This window comes from Oncorhynchus mykiss, chromosome 15, assembly GCF_057628025.1.
Source record: "Oncorhynchus mykiss isolate SJ-2025 chromosome 15, ASM5762802v1, whole genome shotgun sequence".
NCBI classification, from domain to species: Eukaryota; Metazoa; Chordata; class Actinopteri; order Salmoniformes; family Salmonidae; genus Oncorhynchus; species Oncorhynchus mykiss.
Genome location: NC_143036.1, coordinates 3,359,063 through 3,380,857, shown reverse-complemented (window position 1 = coordinate 3,380,857; position 21,795 = coordinate 3,359,063). Strand labels below are relative to the sequence as shown.

The following is a 21,795-nucleotide window of genomic DNA, read 5'->3' as shown; positions in this document are numbered from 1 at the left end:
CGGAAGAAATGGTGGAATGGCACCGGGAGAAATGGCAGCAGTTGTACGGGCGTCTAACAATTGTGCTGCTATGTGGGGGTTTTTCACGTTATTTGTAACTTATTTTGTACATAATGTTTCTGCAACCGTTTCTTACGGCATATTTGTAAACAACAGCTCTGGTAAGAAGGGTGGGGGGGTGGGGGGGGGGTCTGTGCATATTAGTAAACAACAGCTGGTTCACAAAATCTAAGGAAGTGTCTAGATTTTGCTCGCCTGAAGTAGAGTATCTCATGATAAGCTGTAGACCACACTATTTTGAAGAGAGTTTATGTTTCTATTTTTTTCGTGGCTGTTTATTTACCACCACAGACGGACACTGGCACTAAGACCGCACTCAGTCAGCTGTATAAGGAAATAAGCAAACAGGAAACCGCTCACCCAGAAGTGGCGCTCCTAGTGGCCTGAGACTTTAATGCAGGGAAACTTAAATCAGTTATACCTCATTTCTATCAACATGTTAAATGCGCAACCGGAGGGAAAAAATTATAGATCACTTGTACTCCACACACAGAGACGAGTACAAAGCTCTCCCTCACCCTCCATTTGGTAAATCTGACCATAATTATATCCTCCTGATTCCTGTTTACAAGCAAAAATGAAAGCAGGAAGCACCAGTCTATAAAAAAGTGGTCAGATGAAGCAGATGCTAAACTACAGGACTGTTTCGCTATCACAGACTGGAACATGTTCCGGGATTCTTCCGATGGCATTGAGGAGTACACCTCATCAGTCACTGGCTTTATCAATAAGTGCATCAAGGATGTCGTCCCCACAGTGACTGTACGTACATACCCCAACCAGAAGTCATGGATTACAAGCAACATTCGCACTGAGCTAAAGGGTAGAGCTACCGCTTTAAGGTGCGGGACTCTAACCCGGAAGCTTACAAGAAATCCTGCTATGCCCTCCGACAAACCATCAAACAGGCAAAAGTGTCAATACAGGGCTAAGATTGAATCATACTACACCAGCTACGACGCTCGTCTTATGTGGCAGGGCTTGCAAACTATTACAGACTAAAAAGGGAAGCACAGCCGTAAGCAGCCCAGTGACACAAGCCGACCAGACAAGCTAAATCACGTCTATGCTCGCTTCGAGGCAAATAACACTGAGGCATGCATAAGAGCATCAGCTGTTCCGGTGTGAACACTCTCGCCGTAGCCGACGTGAGTAACACCTTTAAACAGATCAACATTCCCAAGGCTACGGGGCCAAACGGACTACCAGGACGTGTGCCCGGGGCATGTGCTGACCAACTGGCAGGTGTCTTCACTGACATTTTCAACATATCCCTGATTAAGTCTGTAATAACAACATGTGTCAAGAAGACCTCCATGGTCCCTGTGACCAAGAACACTGAGGCAGCCTGCCTAAATGACTACCGACCAGTAGCACTCACGTCTGTAGCCATCAAGTGCTTTGAAAGGCTGGTAATGGCTCACATCAAAACCATTATCCCAGAAACCCTAGACCCACTCCAATTTGCATTCCACCCAAACTTATCCACAGATGATGCACTCCACACTGCCCTTTCCCACCTGGACAAAAGGAACACATACGTGAGAATGCTATTCATTGACTACAGCTCAGTGTTCAACACCATAGTGCCCTCAAAGCTCATCAATAAGCTAAGGATCCTGGGACTAAACACCTCAGGACTGCAACTGGATCCTGGACTTCCTGTCGGGCCGCACTTAGGTGATGAGGGTAGGCAGCAGCACATTCACCATGCTGATCCTCAACACTGGAGCCCCTCAGGGGTGCGTGCTCAGTCCCCTCCTGTACACCCTGTTCATTCATGACTGCGTGGCCAAGCACAACTCCAACACCATCATTAAGTTTGCAGACAACACAACAGTGGTAGGCCTGATCACCAACAAAGAGACAGCATATAGGGAGGAGGTCAGAGACCCGGACGGGTGGTGCCAGAATAACAACCTATCCCTCAATGTAACCAAGACTAAGTTGTGGACTACAGGAAAAAGAAGACCGAGCACGCCCACATTTTCACCGACGGGGCTGTAGTCGAGCAGGTTGAGAGCTTCAAGTTCCTTGGTGTCCACATCACCAACAAACTAGAATTGTACAAACACACCAAGACAGTTGTGAAGAGGGCACGACAAAGCCTATTCCCCCTCAGGAAACAAAAAATATTTGGCATGGGTCCTGAGATCCTCAAAAAAGTTTTACAGCTGCAACATCGAGAACATCCTAACCAGTTGCATCACTGCCTGGTATGGCAACTGCTCGGCCTCCGACCGCAAGGCACTGCAGAGGGTAGTGCGTACGGCCCAGTACATCACTGCCTGCCATCCAGGACCTCTACACCAGGCGGTGTCAGAGGATGGCCCTAAAAATGGTCAGTCATAGATTGTTCTCTCTACTACCGCATGGCAAGCGGTACCGGAGTGCCAAGTCTAGGACAAAAAGACTTCACAACAGTTTTTACCCCCAAGCCATAAGACTCCTGAACAGGTAACCAAATGGTTACCTGGACTATTTGCATTGTGTGTGTGTCCCTCCACCACCCCCCCAACCTCTCTTTTACAGTGCTGTTACTCTCTGTTTATCTATATGCATAGTGACTTTAACTATACATTCATGTACATACTACCTCAGTTGGCCCGACCATCCAGTGCTCCCGCACATTGGCTAACCGGGCTATCTGCATTGTGTCCCACCAACCAACCCCTCTTTTACAATACTGCAATTCTCTGTTCATCATATATGCATAGTCACTTTAACCATTTCTACATGTACATACTACCTCAATTTAGCCTGACTAACTGGTGCCTGTATAAAGCCTCGCTACTGTATATAGCATCGCTACTGTATATAGCCTCTCTACTGTATATAGCATCGCTACTGTTATAGCCTCTCTACTGTATATAGCCTCTCTACTGTATATAGCCTCTCTACTGTATATAGCCTCTCTACTGTATATAGCCTCGCTACTGTATTTAGCATCGCTACTGTATATAGCCTCTCTACTGTATATAGCCTCTCTATAGCCTCTCTACTGTATATAGCCTCTCTACTGTATATAGCCTCTCTACTGTATATAGCCTCTCTACTGTATATAGCCTCTCTACTGTATATAGCCTCGCTACTGTATATAGCCTCTCTACTGTATATAGCCTCTCTACTGTATATAGCATCACTACTGTTATAGCCTCACAACTGTTATTTTTCACTGTCTTTTTACTGTTGTTTTGTTTCTTTACGTATCTATTGTTCACCTAATACCCATTTTTTTTGTTTGATTTGTGATATTAACACACCAGATGTACAGTAGAAGAAGGACAATATCCCTAGTACTTTGTCCCATTCCTTCCTATCTGAGCCTGGCAGGACTTCCGCAGGTGTTAAAGGCTGTAATACATTATAGGTCCTATTACCATCCCTCTGATAGAACACTCTGGTCCTATTACCATCCCTCTGATAGAACACCACTGGTCCTATTACCATCCCTCTGATAGAACACCACTGGTCCTATTACCATCTCTCTGATAGAACACCACTGGTCCTATTACCATCTCTCTGATAGAACACCACTGGTCCTATTACCATCTCTCTGATAGAACACCACTGGTCCTATTACCATCCCTCTGATAGAACACCACTGGTCCTATTACCATCTCTCTGATAGAACACCACTGGTCCTATTACCATCTCTCTGATAGAACACCACTGGTCCTATTACCATCTCTCTGATAGAACACCACTGGTCCTATTACCATCCCTCTGATAGAACACCACTGGTCTTATTACCATATCTCTGATAGAACACCACTGGTCCTATTACCATCTCTCTGATAGAACACCACTGGTCCTATTACCATCTCTCTGATAGAACACCACTGGTCCTATTACCATCTCTCTGATAGAACACCACTGGTCCTATTACCATCCCTCTGATAGAACACCACTGGTCCTATTACCATCCCTCTGATAGAACACCACTGGTCCTATTACCATCTCTCTGATAGAACACCACTGGTCCTATTACCATCTCTCTGATAGAACACCACTGGTCCTATTACCATCCCTCTGATAGAACACCACTGGTCCTATTACCATCCCTCTGATAGAACACCACTGGTCCTATTACCATCTCTCTGATAGAACACCACTGGTCCTATTACCATCTCTCTGATAGAACACCACTGGTCCTATTACCATCCCTCTGGTAGAATGGATTGGTTGATGGATTGGTTGAGGTGTTCAAGGCATCAGAGCGACAAGCCTCCTCACTGCTGATTGGTCAGTTCAGGGGAGCGAGATCCTTATTTTTTTCAATTCAAGGACTTTATTGTCATAGGAAACATATTTTAACATTGCCAAAGCAATGCTTCTGGGCTGATGGCTGTTGCAGAGGGGGGGTGGGAGTTGCGTAACCTTGGGTCTTTTATGGCCCTGACTCTGGAAGGCTGTCAGCTTGAGAAATGATGAGACAGGGCCACCTGTTAGACATTCTTATAATAATGCTATAAACATACATTTATGTAAAGACAGTTTTTTTTTTTTACTATTCAGGGACCTAATCTCAAACACTCATGAAAACTGCTGTATGGCTGACCAAATGATTGTCTACACAAAATAATGAGTTATATAAGTTATATGAATGAAATTAAAGCTTTTTAAAAAAGGTGACATTAGGAAGGTTTTGGGACAACAGGTGATGCCTAAGCCTTGTTATGGATACAAGACTATAAAGATTGGTATACGACATCGGGGATGCCTAAGCCTTGTTATGGATACAAGACTATAAAGATTGGTATACGACATCGGGGATGCCTAAGCCTTGTTATGGATACGAGACTATGAAGATTGGTATATGACATCGGGGATGCCTAAGCCTTCTTATGGGATACAAGACTATAAAGATTGGTATATGACATCGGGGATGCCTAAGCCTTGTTATGGATACAAGACTATAAAGATTGGTATATGACATCGGGGATGCCTAAGCCTTGTTATGGATACAAGACTATAAAGATTGGTATATGACATCGGGGATGCCTAAGCCTTGTTATGGATACGAGACTATAAAGATTGGTATATGACATCGGGGATGCCTAAGCCTTGTTATGGATACGAGACTATAAAGATTGGTATATGACATCGGGGATGCCTAAGCCTTGTTATGGATACGAGACTATAAAGATTGGTATATGACATCGGGGATGCCTAAGCCTTGTTATGGATACGAGACTATAAAGATTGGTATATGACATCGGGGTATGTTTCAAAAAAACACTCTGATTTAACTGCAGTCAATTAAAAGACTTCAAATCCAATATTATTCACATACGCTGAATAGAACAGGTGTTGTAGACCTTACAGTGAAATGTTTACTTACGAGCCCCTAACCAACAACGCAGTTTTAAAAAATACGGACAAGAATAAGAAATAAAAGTAACAAGTAATTAAAGAGCAGCAGTAAAATAACAATAGCGAGACTATAGGGGGGTACCGGTACAGAGTCAATATGTGGGGGGGCACCGGTTTTTTGAGGTAATATGTACATGGATAGATGAAGTGACTATGCATAGATGACAACAGAGAGTAGCAGCGTTGTAAAAGAGGGGGGGGGCAATGCAAATAGTCTGGGTAGCCAATTGGTTAGATGTTCAGGAGTCTTATGGCTTGGGGGCCGTTCGCACTACCCTCTGTAGTGCCTTGCGGTCAGAGGCCGAGTAGTGACAAATCTTTTCAGTCTCCTGAGGGGGAATGGGTTTTGTTATGCCCTCTTCATGACTATATTGGTGTGCTTGGACCATGATAGTTTGTTGGTGATGTGAACACTAAGGAACTTGAAGCTCTCAACCTGCTCCACTACAGCCCCGTCGATGAGAATGGGGGTGTGCTCGGTCCTCCTTTTCCTGTGGTCCACAATCATCTCCTTAGTCTTGATCACATTGAGGGAGAGGTTGTTGTCCTGGCACCACACTACTAGGTCTCTGGCCTCCTCCCTATAGGCTGTCTCATCGTTGTCGGTGATCAGTCCTACCACTGTTGTCTCTTCGGCAAACTTGATGAAGGTGTGGGTGTCGTGCCTGGCTATGCAAGTCATGAGTGAACAGGGAGTACAGGAGGGGACTGCGCACGCACGCCTGAGGGGCCCCTGTGTTGAGGATCAGCAGATGTGTTGTTACCTACCCTTACCACCTGGGGGCGGCCCGTCAGGAAGTCTAGGATCCAGTTGCAGAGGGAGGTGTTTATTCCCAGGGTCCTTAGCTTAGTGATGAGCTTTGAGGGCACTATGGTGAAGAACGCTGAGCTGTAGTCAATGAATAGCATTCTCATATAGGGGTTCCTTTTGTCCATATGAGAAAGGGCAGTGTGGAGTGCAAAAGAGATTGCATCATCTAAGGATATTTTGGGGCGGTATGCAAATTGGAGTGGGTCTAGGGTTTCTGTGATAATGGTGTTGCTGTAAGCCATGACCAGCCTTTCAAAGCACTTCATGGCTACAGACGTGAGTGCTACGGGTCGGTAGTCATTTAGGCAGGTTACCTTAGTGTTCTTGGGCACAAGCACTATGGTGGTCTGCTTAAAACATGTTGGTACTACAGACTCGGAAAGGGAGAGGTTGAAAATATCAGTGAAGACACCTGCCAGTTGGTCAGACAATGCTCGCAGTACACATCCTGGTAATTGTGAATGTTGACCTGATTAAAGGTCTTACTCACATCGGCTACGGAGAGCGTGATCACACAGTCTTCCGGAACAGCTGGTGCTCTGATGCATGTTTCGTGTTATTTGCCTCGAAGCAAGCAGAGAAGTAGTTTAGCTCGTCTGGTAGGCTCGTGTCACTGGGCAGCTCGCGGCTGTGCTTCCCTTTGTAGTCTGTAATGGTTTGCAAGCCCTGCCACATCCGACGAGTGTCAGAGGTGATGTAGTCCGATTCGATCTTAGTCCTGTATTGACGCTTTGCCTGATTGATGGTTCATCGGAGGGCATAGTGGGATAATTTTGTTAGGTTTGATAAACAAAATTATCCAAAACACAAAGGGTTTGTGTGGAAGATAATCTTTATAAAGAGTGACTGTGGCTATAGAAGGGGTGAATCTTTAAAAATAGTTTAATGACTATAACTCTGAGATGTCTATACGCACCTTATAACGTCCAAGGAAAATCCCAAACAGAACTCCCTCATGTAATGTTATGTTGTTGAAAATGGCTTTAGCACTGTGCCCTTTTAACAAAATATCAGGAAATAGCAATACTACAGTAGCCAGCCAGTAGCCCTAACCTTAACCCTACTGGTCAGCCATACAGCAGCCAGCCAGTAGCCCTAACCTTAACCCTACTGGTCAGCCATACAGCAGCCAGCCAGTAGCCCTAACCTTAGCCCTACTGGTCAGCCATACAGCAGCCAGCCAGTAGCCCTAACCCTACTGGTCAGCCAGCCAGTAGCCCTAACCCTATTGGTCAGCCATACAGCAGCCAGCCAGTAGCCCTAACCTTAGCCCCTAACCCTTGCCTTACTGATCAGCCAAACAGTCATAATGTGGAGGTAAGTGAATCTTCACACTATTGGCTGATTGCAAGAGGGCTGAGGGTTTGTTTGGTTAATTACAGGACTGGTTAGTATTTGTTTGGCTAACTGCAGGAGGGTTTAGGGTTTGTTTGGCTAATCGCAGGAGGAGATTGTTTAAGGGACATCTGTGTCCAATATGGAGAAACTGGAAGCTGTAACCTCTCCCTGATCCCACAGCCTTAGTGGTCAGATTACAGCACAACACATCTTCCAGGAAAACAAGGTACTGAATGCTGTTTTAGCTAGAAGGTAACTAGTGCATTTTCATAGTAGACATTTGGCCCATTTCAATCTCAAAGCAATAACTTGGTAATTATTACATAACTAGGAACTTGATTCCTGTATTCTCTGTGCTGTGCATTACCACGATATCCTATCCTGGTAACATCCCCACATGTCAACCTGTCTATAGACAGTACTACCCCAGTACTACCCCAGGCCATCCTACCGGTCTATTGACAGTACTACCCCAGTACTACCCCAGTACAACCCCAGGCCATCCTACCTGTCTATAGACAGTACTACCCCAGTACTACCCCAGGCCATCCTACCTGTCTATAAACAGTACTATCCCAGTACTACCCCAGGCCATCCTACCAGTCTATTGACAGTACTACCCCAGTACTACCCCAGGCCATCCTACCGGTCTATTGACAGTACTACCCCAGTACTACCCCAGTACTACCCCAGGCCATCCTACCGGTCTATTGACAGTACTACCCCAGTACTACCCCAGGCCATCCTACCGGTCTATTGACAGTACTACCCCAGTACTACCCCAGGCCATCCTACCTGTCTACAGACAGTACTACCCCAGTACTTCCCCAGTACTACCCCAAGCCATCCCACCTGTCTATAGACAGCACCACCCCAGTACTACCTAAAGGCCATCCCAAATGTCTATAGACAGCACTACCCCAGTACTACCCCAGGTCAACCTACCTGTCTACAGACAGTACCCCCAGGTCAACCTACCTGTCTACAGACAGTACCCCCAGGTCAACCTACCTGTCTACAGACAGTACCCCCAGGTCAACCTACCTGTCTACAGACAGTACCCCCAGGTCAACCTACCTGTGTACAGACAGTACCCCCAGGTCAACATACCTGTCTACAGACAGTACACCCAGGTCAAACATACCTGTCTACAGACAGTACACCCAGGTCAACCTACCTGTCTATAGACAGTACCACCAGGTCAACCTACCTGTCTACAGACAGTACCCCCAGGTCAACCTACCTGTCTACAGACAGTACCCCCAGGTCAACCTACCTGTCTACAGACAGTACCCCCAGGTCAACCTACCTGTGTACAGACAGTACCCCCAGGTCAACCTACCTGTCTACAGACAGTACACCCAGGTCAACCTACCTGTCTATAGACAGTACCCCCAGGTCAACCTACCTGTCTACAGACAGTACCTCCAGGTCAACCTACCTGTCTACAGACAGTACCCCCAGGTCAACCTACCTGTCTACAGACAGTACCCCCAGGTCAACCTACCTGTCTACAGACAGTACCCCCAGGTCAACCTACCTGTCTACAGACAGTACCACCAGGTCTTCTTGGTCAGTCAGCGCCTCCATGGCCTCCTTCAGTAGTCTCACCTTCTGTCCTCCTCCGATGGAGCGCCCCACATCCCCACCCCTCCACTCCTCCCCCATGCCCAGCACCTGTAAGAGAGTCACATCAGGTCAGGGGTCAATGTGGTAGATCTCAAATAGAGAGACAATGTCTAGTCAATGTGGTAGATCTCAAATAGAGAGACAGACGGGTGCTTGGTCGTTACCTTGATAGTGTAGTTGAAGTAGTTGGCTGACTGCATGAATCGGAGATATCCATCTGTTTCCTGTGTGGCAACAGTTAGGACCAACAACTTCTCTGGAAAGAAAATGAAAATAAACATTGAACCAGATCAATAGATGTGTAATCATAATCATACCGACAGACATTCATCACGTTTAGTGTTTCGATGTCCGGACATGTCAATGGTTTACCCAATTGCAGGGCAGGCCTTCCGTTCTTACCATAGTGAAATGTTTGGATAAGAAAAAAAAACAATTTTATTGCCCCGACTTCTGGCCTCCATTTAAAGAAACAGCTTCATGAAAATATACATGTTGTTTTATCCCTATAAAGTAGTGGGTATCCCGTTCCTCCCACCATGATCCTAACCAAACCACAGACCTATGTCAACACATTGATGACTGCCTGGTTCAGCACCGCTATAGGATGTCTTCATGTACGGACAGATCAGCTAAATATAACATGGTTCATTTGCATATGAAAGCATATTTCTAGACAGTAGAATTAAAAATGTTAAGATAAACAGTCATGTTTCATTCTTGGGTTGAACTTAAGGGAAGGAACCCAAGTTCCCAGACCTCCATGTCCTCAGAGCTCCATGTCATCAGACCTCCATGTCCTCAGACCTCCATGTCCTCAGAGCTCCATGTCCTCAGACCTCCATGTCCTCAGAGCTCCATGTTCTCAGACCTCCATGTTCTCCATGTCCTCAGACCTCCATGTTCTCAGACCTCCATGTTCTCAGACCTCCATGTTCTCAGAGCTCCATGTCCTCAGACCTCCATGTTCTCAGACCTCCATGTTCTCAGACCTCCATGTCCTCAGACCTCCATGTCCTCAGACCTCCATGTCCTCAGAGCTCCATGTCCTCAGACCTCCATGTCCTCAGAGCTCCATGTTCTCAGACCTCCATGTTCTCCATGTCCTCAGACCTCTATGTTCTCAGACCTCCATGTTCTCAGACCTCCATGTCCTCAGACCTCCATGTTCTCAGACCTCCATGTTCCCAGAGCTCCATGTCGTCAGACCTCCATGTCCTCAGAGCTCCATGTCCTCAGAGCTCCATGTTCTCAGAGCTCCATGTTCTCAGACCTCCATGTCCTCAGAGCTCCATGTCCTCAGACCTCCATGTCCTCAGACCTCCATGTCCTCAGAGCTCCATGTTCTCAGACCAGGAACGGGCAGAGGGAAGGAGGGATGAAACCAGGGCTAAGAAGAGGGAGGCTCAGACCGCTATTACATACATTTCCCTCTTGAGGCCATACAGAAATCAGCGTTACAGCCTCATATGAAAACAGATCTGAAACTGGGGAAGGGAGGGAGGTACGGTGGGAGAGAGAGAGAGAGAGGGACATACAGAGGGGAGAGAGTGGGCGAGAGAGAGAGAGAGAGAGAGAGATAGAGAGCGAGAGAGAGGTACAGGAAGTTTAGCCGGTTAACAGCTCTGATCGTCAATCATCTGTGGGGTTTGCGGAAACAGTCCCAGAGAAATGTTACGAAAACATTCCCTGAGTGCATGGAGCAATGTTTATAATCGCAAATACTGTATTAAAACCCCTGTGTTTCTAGGGGGAAGGGAGAGGGAATCTTAGTGTCACGCCCTGGCCTTAGTTATCTTTCTTGATTATTTTGGTTAGGTCAGGGTGTGACATGTGGGATTTATGTGGTTTTCCCTGGTCTAGGGGTTTTGTATGTTTATGGGGCTGTTTCCTTTCTAGGTAGTTTTGTATGTCTATGGTTGCCTAGATTGGTTCTCAATTAGAGGCAGCTGTCTGTCGTTGACTCTGATTGGGAACCATATTTAGGCAGCCATGTTCTTTGGGTATTTTGTGGGTGGTTGTCTTCTGTCTTAGTGTCATTGCACCAGATAGGACTGTTTCGGGTTTTCACATGTGTTGTTTTGTTATGTTGTAGTGTTCTCGTGTATAGTCTTTATTAAACACGTTGAACTCTAACCACGCTGCATTTTGGTCCTCCTCTCCGTCAGCGGAAGAAAGCCGTTACACTTAGTTAGTACATAGATGTGTTACACAACTTCCCAAAACAAAAACACACCAACTGGAACTCAGTGGAAAACATTTTGATAACAGAAAATACACATCACTTTCTGAGAGTTTGTAAAACTACAGTAGGTCGACTTCTGATTAGTAAAGCAACAAACTAGACAGAGTGTTTGTAAAACTACAGTAGGTCGACTTCTGATTAGTAAAGCAACAAACTAGACAGCCAGGCAACAAACTAGACTGAGTGTTTGTAAAACTACAGTAGGTCGAGTTCTGATTAGTAAAGCAAGAAACGAACAACTGAGAAATAGTTCAAATCATAGGATGTTCATTAGGTCTAGTTTACGTGGAGGAAATTACATTCTCCTTGCGACATCCCCCCCCCCCAAAAAAAATGAAGGAGAGCCGCACACTCTAGGAGCTCAGATGCAAAAATATTTATGTCCAATGTTTCGACAGACAAGCTGTCTTCATCAGGGTGCGACATCCTGCCAGCTAAAGTGTCCTCTCAATCTGTAACGTGTAATAAGCTTAAAAACTGTAATGTTAGCTTAATAACTGTCATGTTAGCTTAATAACTGTAACGTTAGCTTAATAACTGTCATGTTAGCTTAATAACTGTCATGTTAGCTTAATAACTGTCATGTTAGCTTAATAACTGTCATGTTAGCTTAATAACTGTCATGTTAGCTTAATAACTGTCACGTTAGCCTAATAACTGTCATGTTAGCCTAATAACTGTCATGTTAGCTTAATAACTGTCATGTTAGCTTAATAACGGTCATGTTAGCTTAATAACTGTCATGTTAGCTTAATAACTGTCATGTTAGCTTAATAACTGTCATGTTAGCTTAATAACTGTCATGTTAGCCTAATAACTGTCATGTTAGCCTAATAACTGTCATGTTAGCTTAATAACTGTCATGTTAGCTTAATAACTGTAACGTTAGCCTAATAACTGTAACGTTAGCTTAATAACTGTCATGTTAGCTTAATAACTGTCATGTTAGCTTAATAACTGTCATGTTAGCTTAATAACTGTAACGTTAGCTTAATAACTGTCATGTTAGCTTTGATGGCTAATATGTGCAGAAAATACCAGACCAAATTGCAGTCAGTAACGCAAACTGAAAGAGACCTTTCTGGTCTTATACCAAGACAAATGGATTTAGTCTGGAGAGTCAGAAAATCCAAACTCAGGACTCACCCCCATATGCTCTGAAATATCAATGATAATCAAATCCCCTATGCCCCCTCCCACACCTCCATCACAGTGCAAAGTTCATTGATGTTAATTTCCCCCAACTGGTTACTCAGCAATTCCCTCACCCTGGTCTGTCCTGGTCTACCCAGGTCTGGCCTGGTCTACCTTGGTCTGGCCTGGTCTACCCTGGTCTGGCCTGATCTACCTTGGTCTGGCCTGGTCTACCTTAGTCTGGCCTGGTCTACCCAGGTCTAGCCTGGTCTGGCCTGGTCTACCCTGGTCTGGCCTGGTCTACCCTGGTCGGCCTGGTCTACGGTGGTCTGGACTGGTCTACCCTGGTCTGGCCTGGTCGGCCTGGTCTACCTACAATTGTCTTCCCTGGTTTGGCCTGGTCTACCCTGGTTTGGCCTGGTCTACCCTGGTCTGGTCTGGCCTGGTCTACCTACACTTGTCTTCCCTGGATTGGCCTGGTCTACCTTAGTCTGGCCTGGTCTACCCAGGTATAGCCTGGTCTGGCCTGGTCTACCCTGGTCTGGCCTGGTCTACCATGGTCTGGCCTGGTCAATGATGGTCTGGCCTGGTCTACCCTGGTCTGGCCTGGTCGGCCTGGTCTACCTACAATTCTCTTGCCTGGATTGGCCTGGTCTACCCTGGTTTGGCCTGGTCTACCCTGGTTTGACCTGGTCTACCCTGGTCTGTTCTGGTTATGTCTGGCTGTCTAGTCTGTTGTCTGGCTGTCTAGTCTATCATATTGCTGCCTAGTCTGCTTTCTGGCTGTCTAGTCTGCTGTCTGGCTGCCTAGTCTGTTGTCTGGCTGTCTAGTCTGTTGTCTGGCCTTCTAGTCTGTTGTCCGGCTGTCTAGTCTGCTGTCCGGCTGTCTAGTCTGCTGTCCGGCTGTCTAGTCTGCTGTCCGGCTGTCTAGGCTGATGTCCGGCTGTCTAGGCTGACTAGTCTGTTGTCTGGCTGACTAGTTTGCTGTCTGGCTGTCTAGTCTGCTGTCTGGCTTTCTAGTATGTTGTCTGGCTGTCTAGTCTGTTGTCTGGCTGTCTAGTCTGCTGTCCGGCTGTCTAGGCTGATGTCCGGCTGTCTAGGCTGACTAGTCTGTTGTCTGGCTGACTAGTTTGCTGTCTGGCTGTCTAGTCTGTTGTCTGACTGTCTAGTCTGTTGTCTGGCTGTCTAGTCTGTTGTCTGACTGTCTAGTCTGTTGTCTGGCTGTCTAGTCTGTTGTCTGGCTGTCTAGTCTGTTGTCTGACTGTCTAGTTTGTTGTCTGGCAGTCTAGTGTGTTTTCTGGCTGTCTAGTTTGTTGTCTGGCTGTCTAGTTTGTTTTCTGGCTGTCCGGCTGTCCAGTCTGTTGTCTGGCTGTCTAGTTTGTTGTCTGGCTGTCTAGTCTGTTGTCTAGCTGTCTAGTCTGTTGTCTGGCTGTCTAGTCTGTTGTCTAGGATGTCTAGTCTGTTGTCTAGGATGTCTAGTCTATTGTCCGGCTGCCTAGTATGTTGTCTGGCTGTCTACTCTGTTGTCTGGCTGTCTCTGTGTCTGGCTCCCTGCTCTGCTCATGTCTTGGCTAGAGAAATGAGGGAGGGAGAGGGGGAAAGAGTGGTGGGGGAGTTGGAGGGAGAGAGGGTGGAGTGGTGGGGGAGTTGGAGGGAGAGGGGGATAGAGATGGAGTGGTGGGGGAGTTGGAGGGAGAGGGTGGTGTAGATGGAGTGGTGGGGGAGATGGAGGGAGAGGGAGATAGAGTGTGGGGGAGATGGAGGGAGAGTGGGATGGAATGGTGGGGGAGATGGAGGGAGAGGGGGATGGAGTGGTGGGGGAGATGGAGGGAGAGGGGGCTGGAGTGTTGGGGAGATGGAGGGAGAGGGAGGGAGAGGGGGATAGAGTGTGGGGGAGATGGAGGGAGAGGGGGATGGAGTGGTGGGGGAGATGGAGGGAGAGGTGGATAGAGTGTGGGGGAGATGGAGGGAGAGTGGGATGGAATGGTGGGGGAGATGGAGGGAGAGGGGGATGGAGTGGTGGGGGAGATGGAGGGAGAGGGGGATGGAGTGGTGGGGGAGATGGAGGGAGAGGTGGATAGAGTGTGGGGGAGATGGAGGGAGAGTGGGATGGAGTGGTGGGGGAGATGGAGGGAGAGGGGGATAGAGTGGTGGGGGAGATGGAGGGAGAGGGGGCTGGAGTGGTGTGGGAGTTGGAGGGAGAGGGGGATAGAGTGGTGGGGGAGATGGAGGGAGAGGGGGATAGAGTGGTGGGGGAGTTGGAGGGAGAGGGGGATAGATTGGTGGGGGAGTTGGAGGGAGAGGTGGATAGAGTGGTGGGGGAGATGGAGGCAGAGGGGGCTGGAGTGGTGTGGGAGTTGGAGGGAGAGGGGGATGGAGGGAGAGGGGGAAAGAGTGGTGGGGGAGATGGAGGGAGAGGGGGATAGAGTGGTGGGGGAGTTGGAGGGAGAGGGGGATAGAGTGGTGGGGGAGTTGGAGGGAGAGGGGGATAGAGTGGTGGGGGAGATGGAGGGAGAGGGGGATAGAGTGGTGGGGGAGTTGGAGGGAGAGGAGGATAGTGTGGTGGGGGAGAGGGGGATGGAGTGGTGGGGAGTTGGAGGGAGAGGGGGATGGAGTGGTGGGGAGTTGGAGGGAGAGGGGGATGGAGTGGTGGGGGAGTTGGAGGGAGAGGGGGATAGAGTGGTGGGGGAGATGGAGGGAGAGGGGGATGGAGTGGTGGGGAGTTGGAGGGAGAGGGGGATGGAGTGGTGGGGGAGTTGGAGGGAGAGGGGGATAGAGTGGTGGGGGAGTTGGAGGGAGAGGGGCATGGAGAAAGTGGAGAGGGGGAGTGGAATTTATCTCACATCTGGAATAGCAATCAGTGTGACAGAACAGCTGCTTTGACTGTAACAGGAGAGTTCCTACACGCTCAGTCTTTGTATCCCAGAGGTACAGTAGAGTCCAGGTAACATAGTTTCTTATTCTCTATTGCAAACATGGTAGTACACTAGGACCTACTAGGAACTATCAATCATATTGGGTGGGTTTTATCTACGCTGGTTTGTCTTGTTTTACACCTGGGGGAAGAAAACATGAGAATCACACTCCATCAGTAGCATGCCTGTCTTTAAAGACCCCTGTCTGTCTGTAAAGACTCCTGTCTGTCTGTAGAGACCCCTGTCTGTCTGTAAAGACCCCTGTATGTCTGTAAAGACCCCTGCCTGTCTGTCATTCACACTACAACACACGTCGTTGAGTCTGTATAGACCCATGTCTGTCTGTATCCACACACTACCAACTGCTATTTTTTTTCTCTCACAAAAGTAGCACGCTGGGCCTTTACAAGTCCTCTGTTAGTGGACCTTTACAAGTCCTCTGTTAGTGGGCCTTTACAAGTCCTTTGTTAGTGGACCTTTACAAGTCCTCTGTTAGTGGGCCTTTACAAGTCCTCTGTTAGTGGGCCTTTACAAGTCCTCTGTTAGTGGACCTTTACAAGTCCTCTGTTAGTGGACCTTTACAAGTCCTCTGTTAGTGGACTGATATAGCCGTCTGTAGTGCAGGCTATGATTTTCAGAGGGGAATAGGGAACAGGGAATTCCTGGCTGTTACTGAACATCTACAGTGATCAATAAATGAGAACCTAGATCCCCAACGGGGGGGGGGGGAGAAGGCATGGGGAGAGAGAGAGAGAGAAGGCAGGGGGAGTGAAGGCAGGGGGAGAGAGAGAGAGAGGAGGCAGGGGAGAGAGAGAGAGAGAAGGCAGGGGGAGAGAGAGAGAGAGAGAGAGAAGGCAGGGGGAGAGAAGGCAGGGGGAGAGAGAGAGAGAGAGAGTGAGATGAGGGAGTTTTTTGTCTTCATTCCTCCCTCATTTTCTTATGAGCACTGCTCCCTTCAAAGCTCCACTGAGGCAAGACAGAGATAGTGTCTGTTTTACTGTCTTGACTCCCTTCAAAGGTCCACAGAGGCAAGACAGAGAGAGTCTGTTTTACTGTCTTGACTCCCTTCAAAGGTCCACTGAGGCAAGGCAGAGAGAGTGTCTGTTTTACTGTCTTGACTCCCTTCAAAGGTCCACTGAGGCAAGGCAGAGAGAGTGTCTGTTTTACTGTCTTGACTCCCTTCAAAGCTACACAGAGGCAAGGCAGAGAGAGTGTCTGTTGAACAGGGAAGATGACATCATCCTCCTTCCAGTAGAGGAAGGAATCCCTGGACAGGACCAGCCTGACATTCCACCCCGCTTACAAAATGGTCTGGTGTGTGTGTGTCAGGGAGATTCAGGGGTACTCCACCCTTCAAGCCAAAAACAGTATTCTTCTGAAATGGAATGTTGTTGTTTTTATAAAGTGCACTACTTTTGACCAGGGCCCATCCCATAGTGCACTACTTTTGACCAGGGCCCATCCCATAGTGCACTACTTTTGACCAGGGCCCATCCCATAGTGCACTACTTTTGACCAGGACCCATCCCATAGTGCACTACTTTTGACCAGGGCCCATCCCATAGTGCACTACTTTTGACCAGGTCCCATCCCATAGTGCACTACTTTTGACCAGGGCCCATCCCATAGTGCACTACTTTGGACCAGGGCCCATCCCATAGTGCACTACTTTAGACCAGGGCCCATCCCATAGTGCACTACTTTTGACCAGGGCCCATGGAGATCTGTACTAGTAGAAGGAAACATAGGACAACATCCCAGCCTCTAGTGGGAGGACAACATCCCAGCCTCTAGTGGGAGGACAACATCCCAGCCTCTATTGGGAGGACAACATCCTAGCCTCTATTGGGAGGACAACATCCCAGCCTCTATTGGGAGGACAACATCCCAGCCTCTAGTGGGAGGACAACATCCCAGCCTCTAATGGGAGGACAACATCCCAGCCTCTAGCGGGAGGACAACATCCCAATCTCTAGCGGGAGGACAACATCCCAGCCTCTAGCGGGAGGACAACATCCCAGCCTCTAGCGGGAGGACAACATCCCAGCCTCTAGCGGGAGGACAACATCCCACTCTCTAGCGGGAGGACAACATCCCAGCTTCTAGCGGGAGGACAACATCCCAGCCTCTATTGGGAGGACAACATCCCAGCCTCTAGCGGGAGAACAACATCCCAGCCTCTAGCGGGAGGACAACATCCCAGACTCTAGCGGGAGGACAACATCCCAGCCTCTAGCGGGAGGACAACATCCCAGCCTCTAGCGGGAGGACAACATCCCAGCCTCTAGTGGGAGGACAACATCCCAGCCTCTAGCGGGAGGACAACATCCCATCCTCTAGTGGGAGGACAACATCCCAGCCTCTAGCGGGAGGACAACATCCCAGCCTCTAGCGGGAGGACAACATCCCAGCTTCTAGCGGGAGGACAACATCCCAGCCTCTAGCGGGAGGACAACATCCCAGCCTCTAGTGGGAGGACAACATCCCAGCCTCTAGCGGGAGGACAACATCCCAGCCTCTATTGGGAGGACAACATCCCAGCCTCTATTGGGAGGACAACATCCCAGCCTCTAGTGGGAGGACAACATCCCAGCCTCTAGCGGGAGGACAACATCCCAGCCTCTAGCGGGAGGACAACATCCCAGCTTCTAGCGGGAGGACAACATCCCAGCCTCTAGTGGGAGGACAACATCCCAGCCTCTAGCGGGAGGACAACATCCCAGCGGTCACCTAGAAGGCTCACTTGTGAATGTACTACTTGAGGCAGCTGAAAAAACTACACCTCCCAGTCAATCCTGATCCGGTTTTACACATCAATCACTGAGTCCATCCTCACCACATCCATCAACGTCTGGTTTGAGTCTGCATCTGCCCACTGTATGTATACCCTACAACTACTGTATATAAACTGTGTACCTCCAGTATATCAACCCTATACCCACTGTCTATCAACCATATGCCCACTGTAAATCAACTGTAAACCCACTCTATATCAACCGTACACCACATGTGCATCAATTCATTGTCCATGCTCAATCTACCTAGTTGTATATAATGTATGTAAACGTTTAAACTCTGTGGTCTGTATTATGTCGCTAAGAGTTCTGAGTATGTTGTCTAAGAGCACCATATCACCAGGTATCATTCTGAGTATGTTGTCTATCACTAACAGCACCATATCACCAGGTAACATTCTGAGTATGTTGTCTAGCAGCACCATATCACCAGGTATAATTCTGAGTATGTTGTCTATCACTAGCCGCACCATATCACCAGGTAACATTCTTAGTATGTTGTCTATCAGCACCATATCACCAGGTAACATTCTGAGTATGTTGTCTATCAGCACCATATCACCAGGTATAATTCTGAGTATGTTGTCTATCACTAGCCGCACCATATCACCAGGTAACATTCTTAGTATGTTGTCTATCAGCACCATATCACCAGGTAACATTCTGAGTATGTTGCCTATCAGCACCATATCACCAAGTAACATTCTGAGTATGTTGTCTAGCAGCACCATATCACGAGGTAACATCTGAGTATGGTGTCTAGCAGCATCATATCACCAGGTAACATTCTGAGTATGTTGTCTAAGAGCACCATATCACCAGGTAACATTCTGAGTATGTTGTCTATCAGCACCATATCACCAGGTAACATTCTGAGTATGTTGTCTATCAGCACCATATCACCAGGTAACATTCTGAGTATGTTGTCTATCACTAGCAGCACCATATCACCAGGTAACATTCTGAGTATGTTGTCTAACAGCACCATATCACCAGGTAACATTCTGAGTATGTTGTCTATCACTAGCAGCACCATATCACCAGGTAACAATCTGATTCTGAATAGGGTGCCATTTCAGACACAATCCAATACCCTTCAGCACAATACTAAAACACTGTGACCTGGGGTTGGCATTTCCCCAACCTCTCACCTTGCCATGAACCAGTCAGCCATAGAGTGCATCCTAACAAGAACACAATATACAACAACACCTCTATTACTATTACCCCTGGACCTAGACAGACTAACCACCTCTATTACACCTGGGCCCAGACACACTAACCACCTCTATTACCCCTGGACCCAGACACACTAACCACCTCTATTACTATTACCCCTGGACCCAGACACACTAACCACCTCTATTACTATTACCCCTGGGCCCAGACACACTAACCACCTCTATTACCCCTGGAACTAGACACACTAACCACCTCTATTACCCTTGGGCCCAGACACACTAACCACCTCTATTACCCCTGGGCCTAGACACACTAACCACCTCTATTACTATTACCCCTGGACCCAGACACACTAACCACCTCTATTACTATTACCCCTGGGCCCAGACACACTAAACACCTCTATTACCCCTGGAACTAGACACACTAACCACCTCTATTACCCTTGGGCCCAGACACACTAACCACCTCTATTACCCCTGGGCCTAGACACACTAACCACCTCTATTACTATTACCCCTGGACCCAGACACACTAACCACCTCTATTACCCCTGGAACTAGACACACTAACCACCTCTATTACCCTTGGGCCCAGACACACTAACCACCTCTATTACCCCTGGGCCTAGACACACTAACCACCTCTATTACTATTACCCCTGGACCCAGACACACTAACCACCTCTATTACTATTACCCCTGGGCCCAGACACACTAAACACCTCTATTACCCCTGGAACTAGACACACTAACCACCTCTATTACCCTTGGGCCCAGACACACTAACCATCTCTATTACTATTACCCCTGGGCCCAGACACACTGACTACCTCTATTACCCCAGGGCCTAGACAGACTAACCACCTCGATTACCTCTGGGCTCAGACACGCTAACCACCTCTATTACCCCTAGGACAAGACAGACTAACCACCTCTATTACCCCTGGGCCTAGACAGACTAACCACCTCTATTAGCTCTGGGCTCAGACACGCTAACCACCTCTATTACCCCTGGGACAAGACAGACTAACCACCTCTATTACCCCTGGGCCCAGACACACTAACCACTTCTATTAACCCTGGGCCCAAAACACACTAATCACCTCTATTACCCCTGGGCGCAGACACACTAACCACCTCTATTACCCCTGGGCCCAGACACACTAACGACCTCTATTACCTCTGGGCCCAGACACACTAACGACCTCTATTACTATTACCCCTGGGCCCAGACACACTAACCACCTCTATTACCCCTGGGCCCAGACACACTAACCACCTCTATTAATATTACCCCTGGGCCTAGACAGACTAACCACCTCTATTACCTATTGGCCCAGACACACTAACCACCTCTATTACCTCATGGCCCAAACAGACTAACCACCTCTATTACCCCTGGGCCCAGACAAACTAACCACCTCTATTACCTCTTGGCCCAGAAACACTCACCACCTCTATTACTATTACCACTGGGCCCAGACACACTAACCATCTCTATTACCACTGGGCCCAGTCACACTAACCACCTCTATTACCCCTGGGCCCAGACACACTAACCACCTCTAATACCCTTGGGCCCAGATAGACTAACCACCTCTATTACCCCTGGGCCCAGACACACTAACCACCTCTATTACCCCTGGGCCTAGACAGACCAACCACCTCTATTACCCCTGGGCCCAGAGAGACCAACCACCTCTATTACCCCTGGGCCCAGATAGACCTGTATTACCCCTGACCCCAGATAGACTAACCACCTCTGTTACCCAAGGACCTAGACACACTAACTACCTCTATTACACCTGGGCCCAGACACACTAACCACCTCTATTACTATTACCCCTGGACCTAGACAGACTAACCACCTCTATTACCCCTGGGCCTAGACAGACTAACCACCTATATTACCTCTGGAACTAGACAGACTAACCACCTCTATTACCTCTTGGCCCAGACACACTAACCACCTCTATTACTATTACCCCTGGACCTAGACAGACTAACCACCTCTATTACTATTACCCCTGGGCCCAGACACACTAACCACCTCTATTACTATTACCCCTGGGCCCAGACACACTAACCACCTCTATTACTATTACCCCTAGACCTAGACAGACTAACCACCTCTATTACCCCTGGGCCTAGACAGACTAACCACCTCTATTACCCTTGGACCTAGACCGACTAACCACCTCTATTACCCCTGGACCCAGACACACTAACCACCTCTATTACCCCTGGGCCTAGACAGACTAACCACCTCTATTACCCCTGGGCCCAGACAGACTAACCACCTCTATTA

The 21,795-nt window shown here is 48.0% G+C and overlaps 1 protein-coding gene across 2 annotated transcripts in view; it reads right to left on the bottom strand.

Moving 5' to 3' along the window:
- Window positions 1-21,795, bottom strand: part of LOC110490878 (procollagen-lysine,2-oxoglutarate 5-dioxygenase 2) — a 131,566-nt gene that overhangs the window by 77,224 nt on the left and 32,547 nt on the right. For both annotated transcript variants that reach the window (XM_090199228.1, XM_090199229.1), the window contains exons 2-3: window positions 9,379-9,470; window positions 9,126-9,262 (exon numbers count right to left, since the gene is read on the bottom strand). In XM_090199228.1, the coding sequence (XP_090055354.1) occupies window positions 9,126-9,262; window positions 9,379-9,470 (229 nt within the window). The remainder of the gene's footprint in view (window positions 1-9,125; window positions 9,263-9,378; window positions 9,471-21,795) is intronic.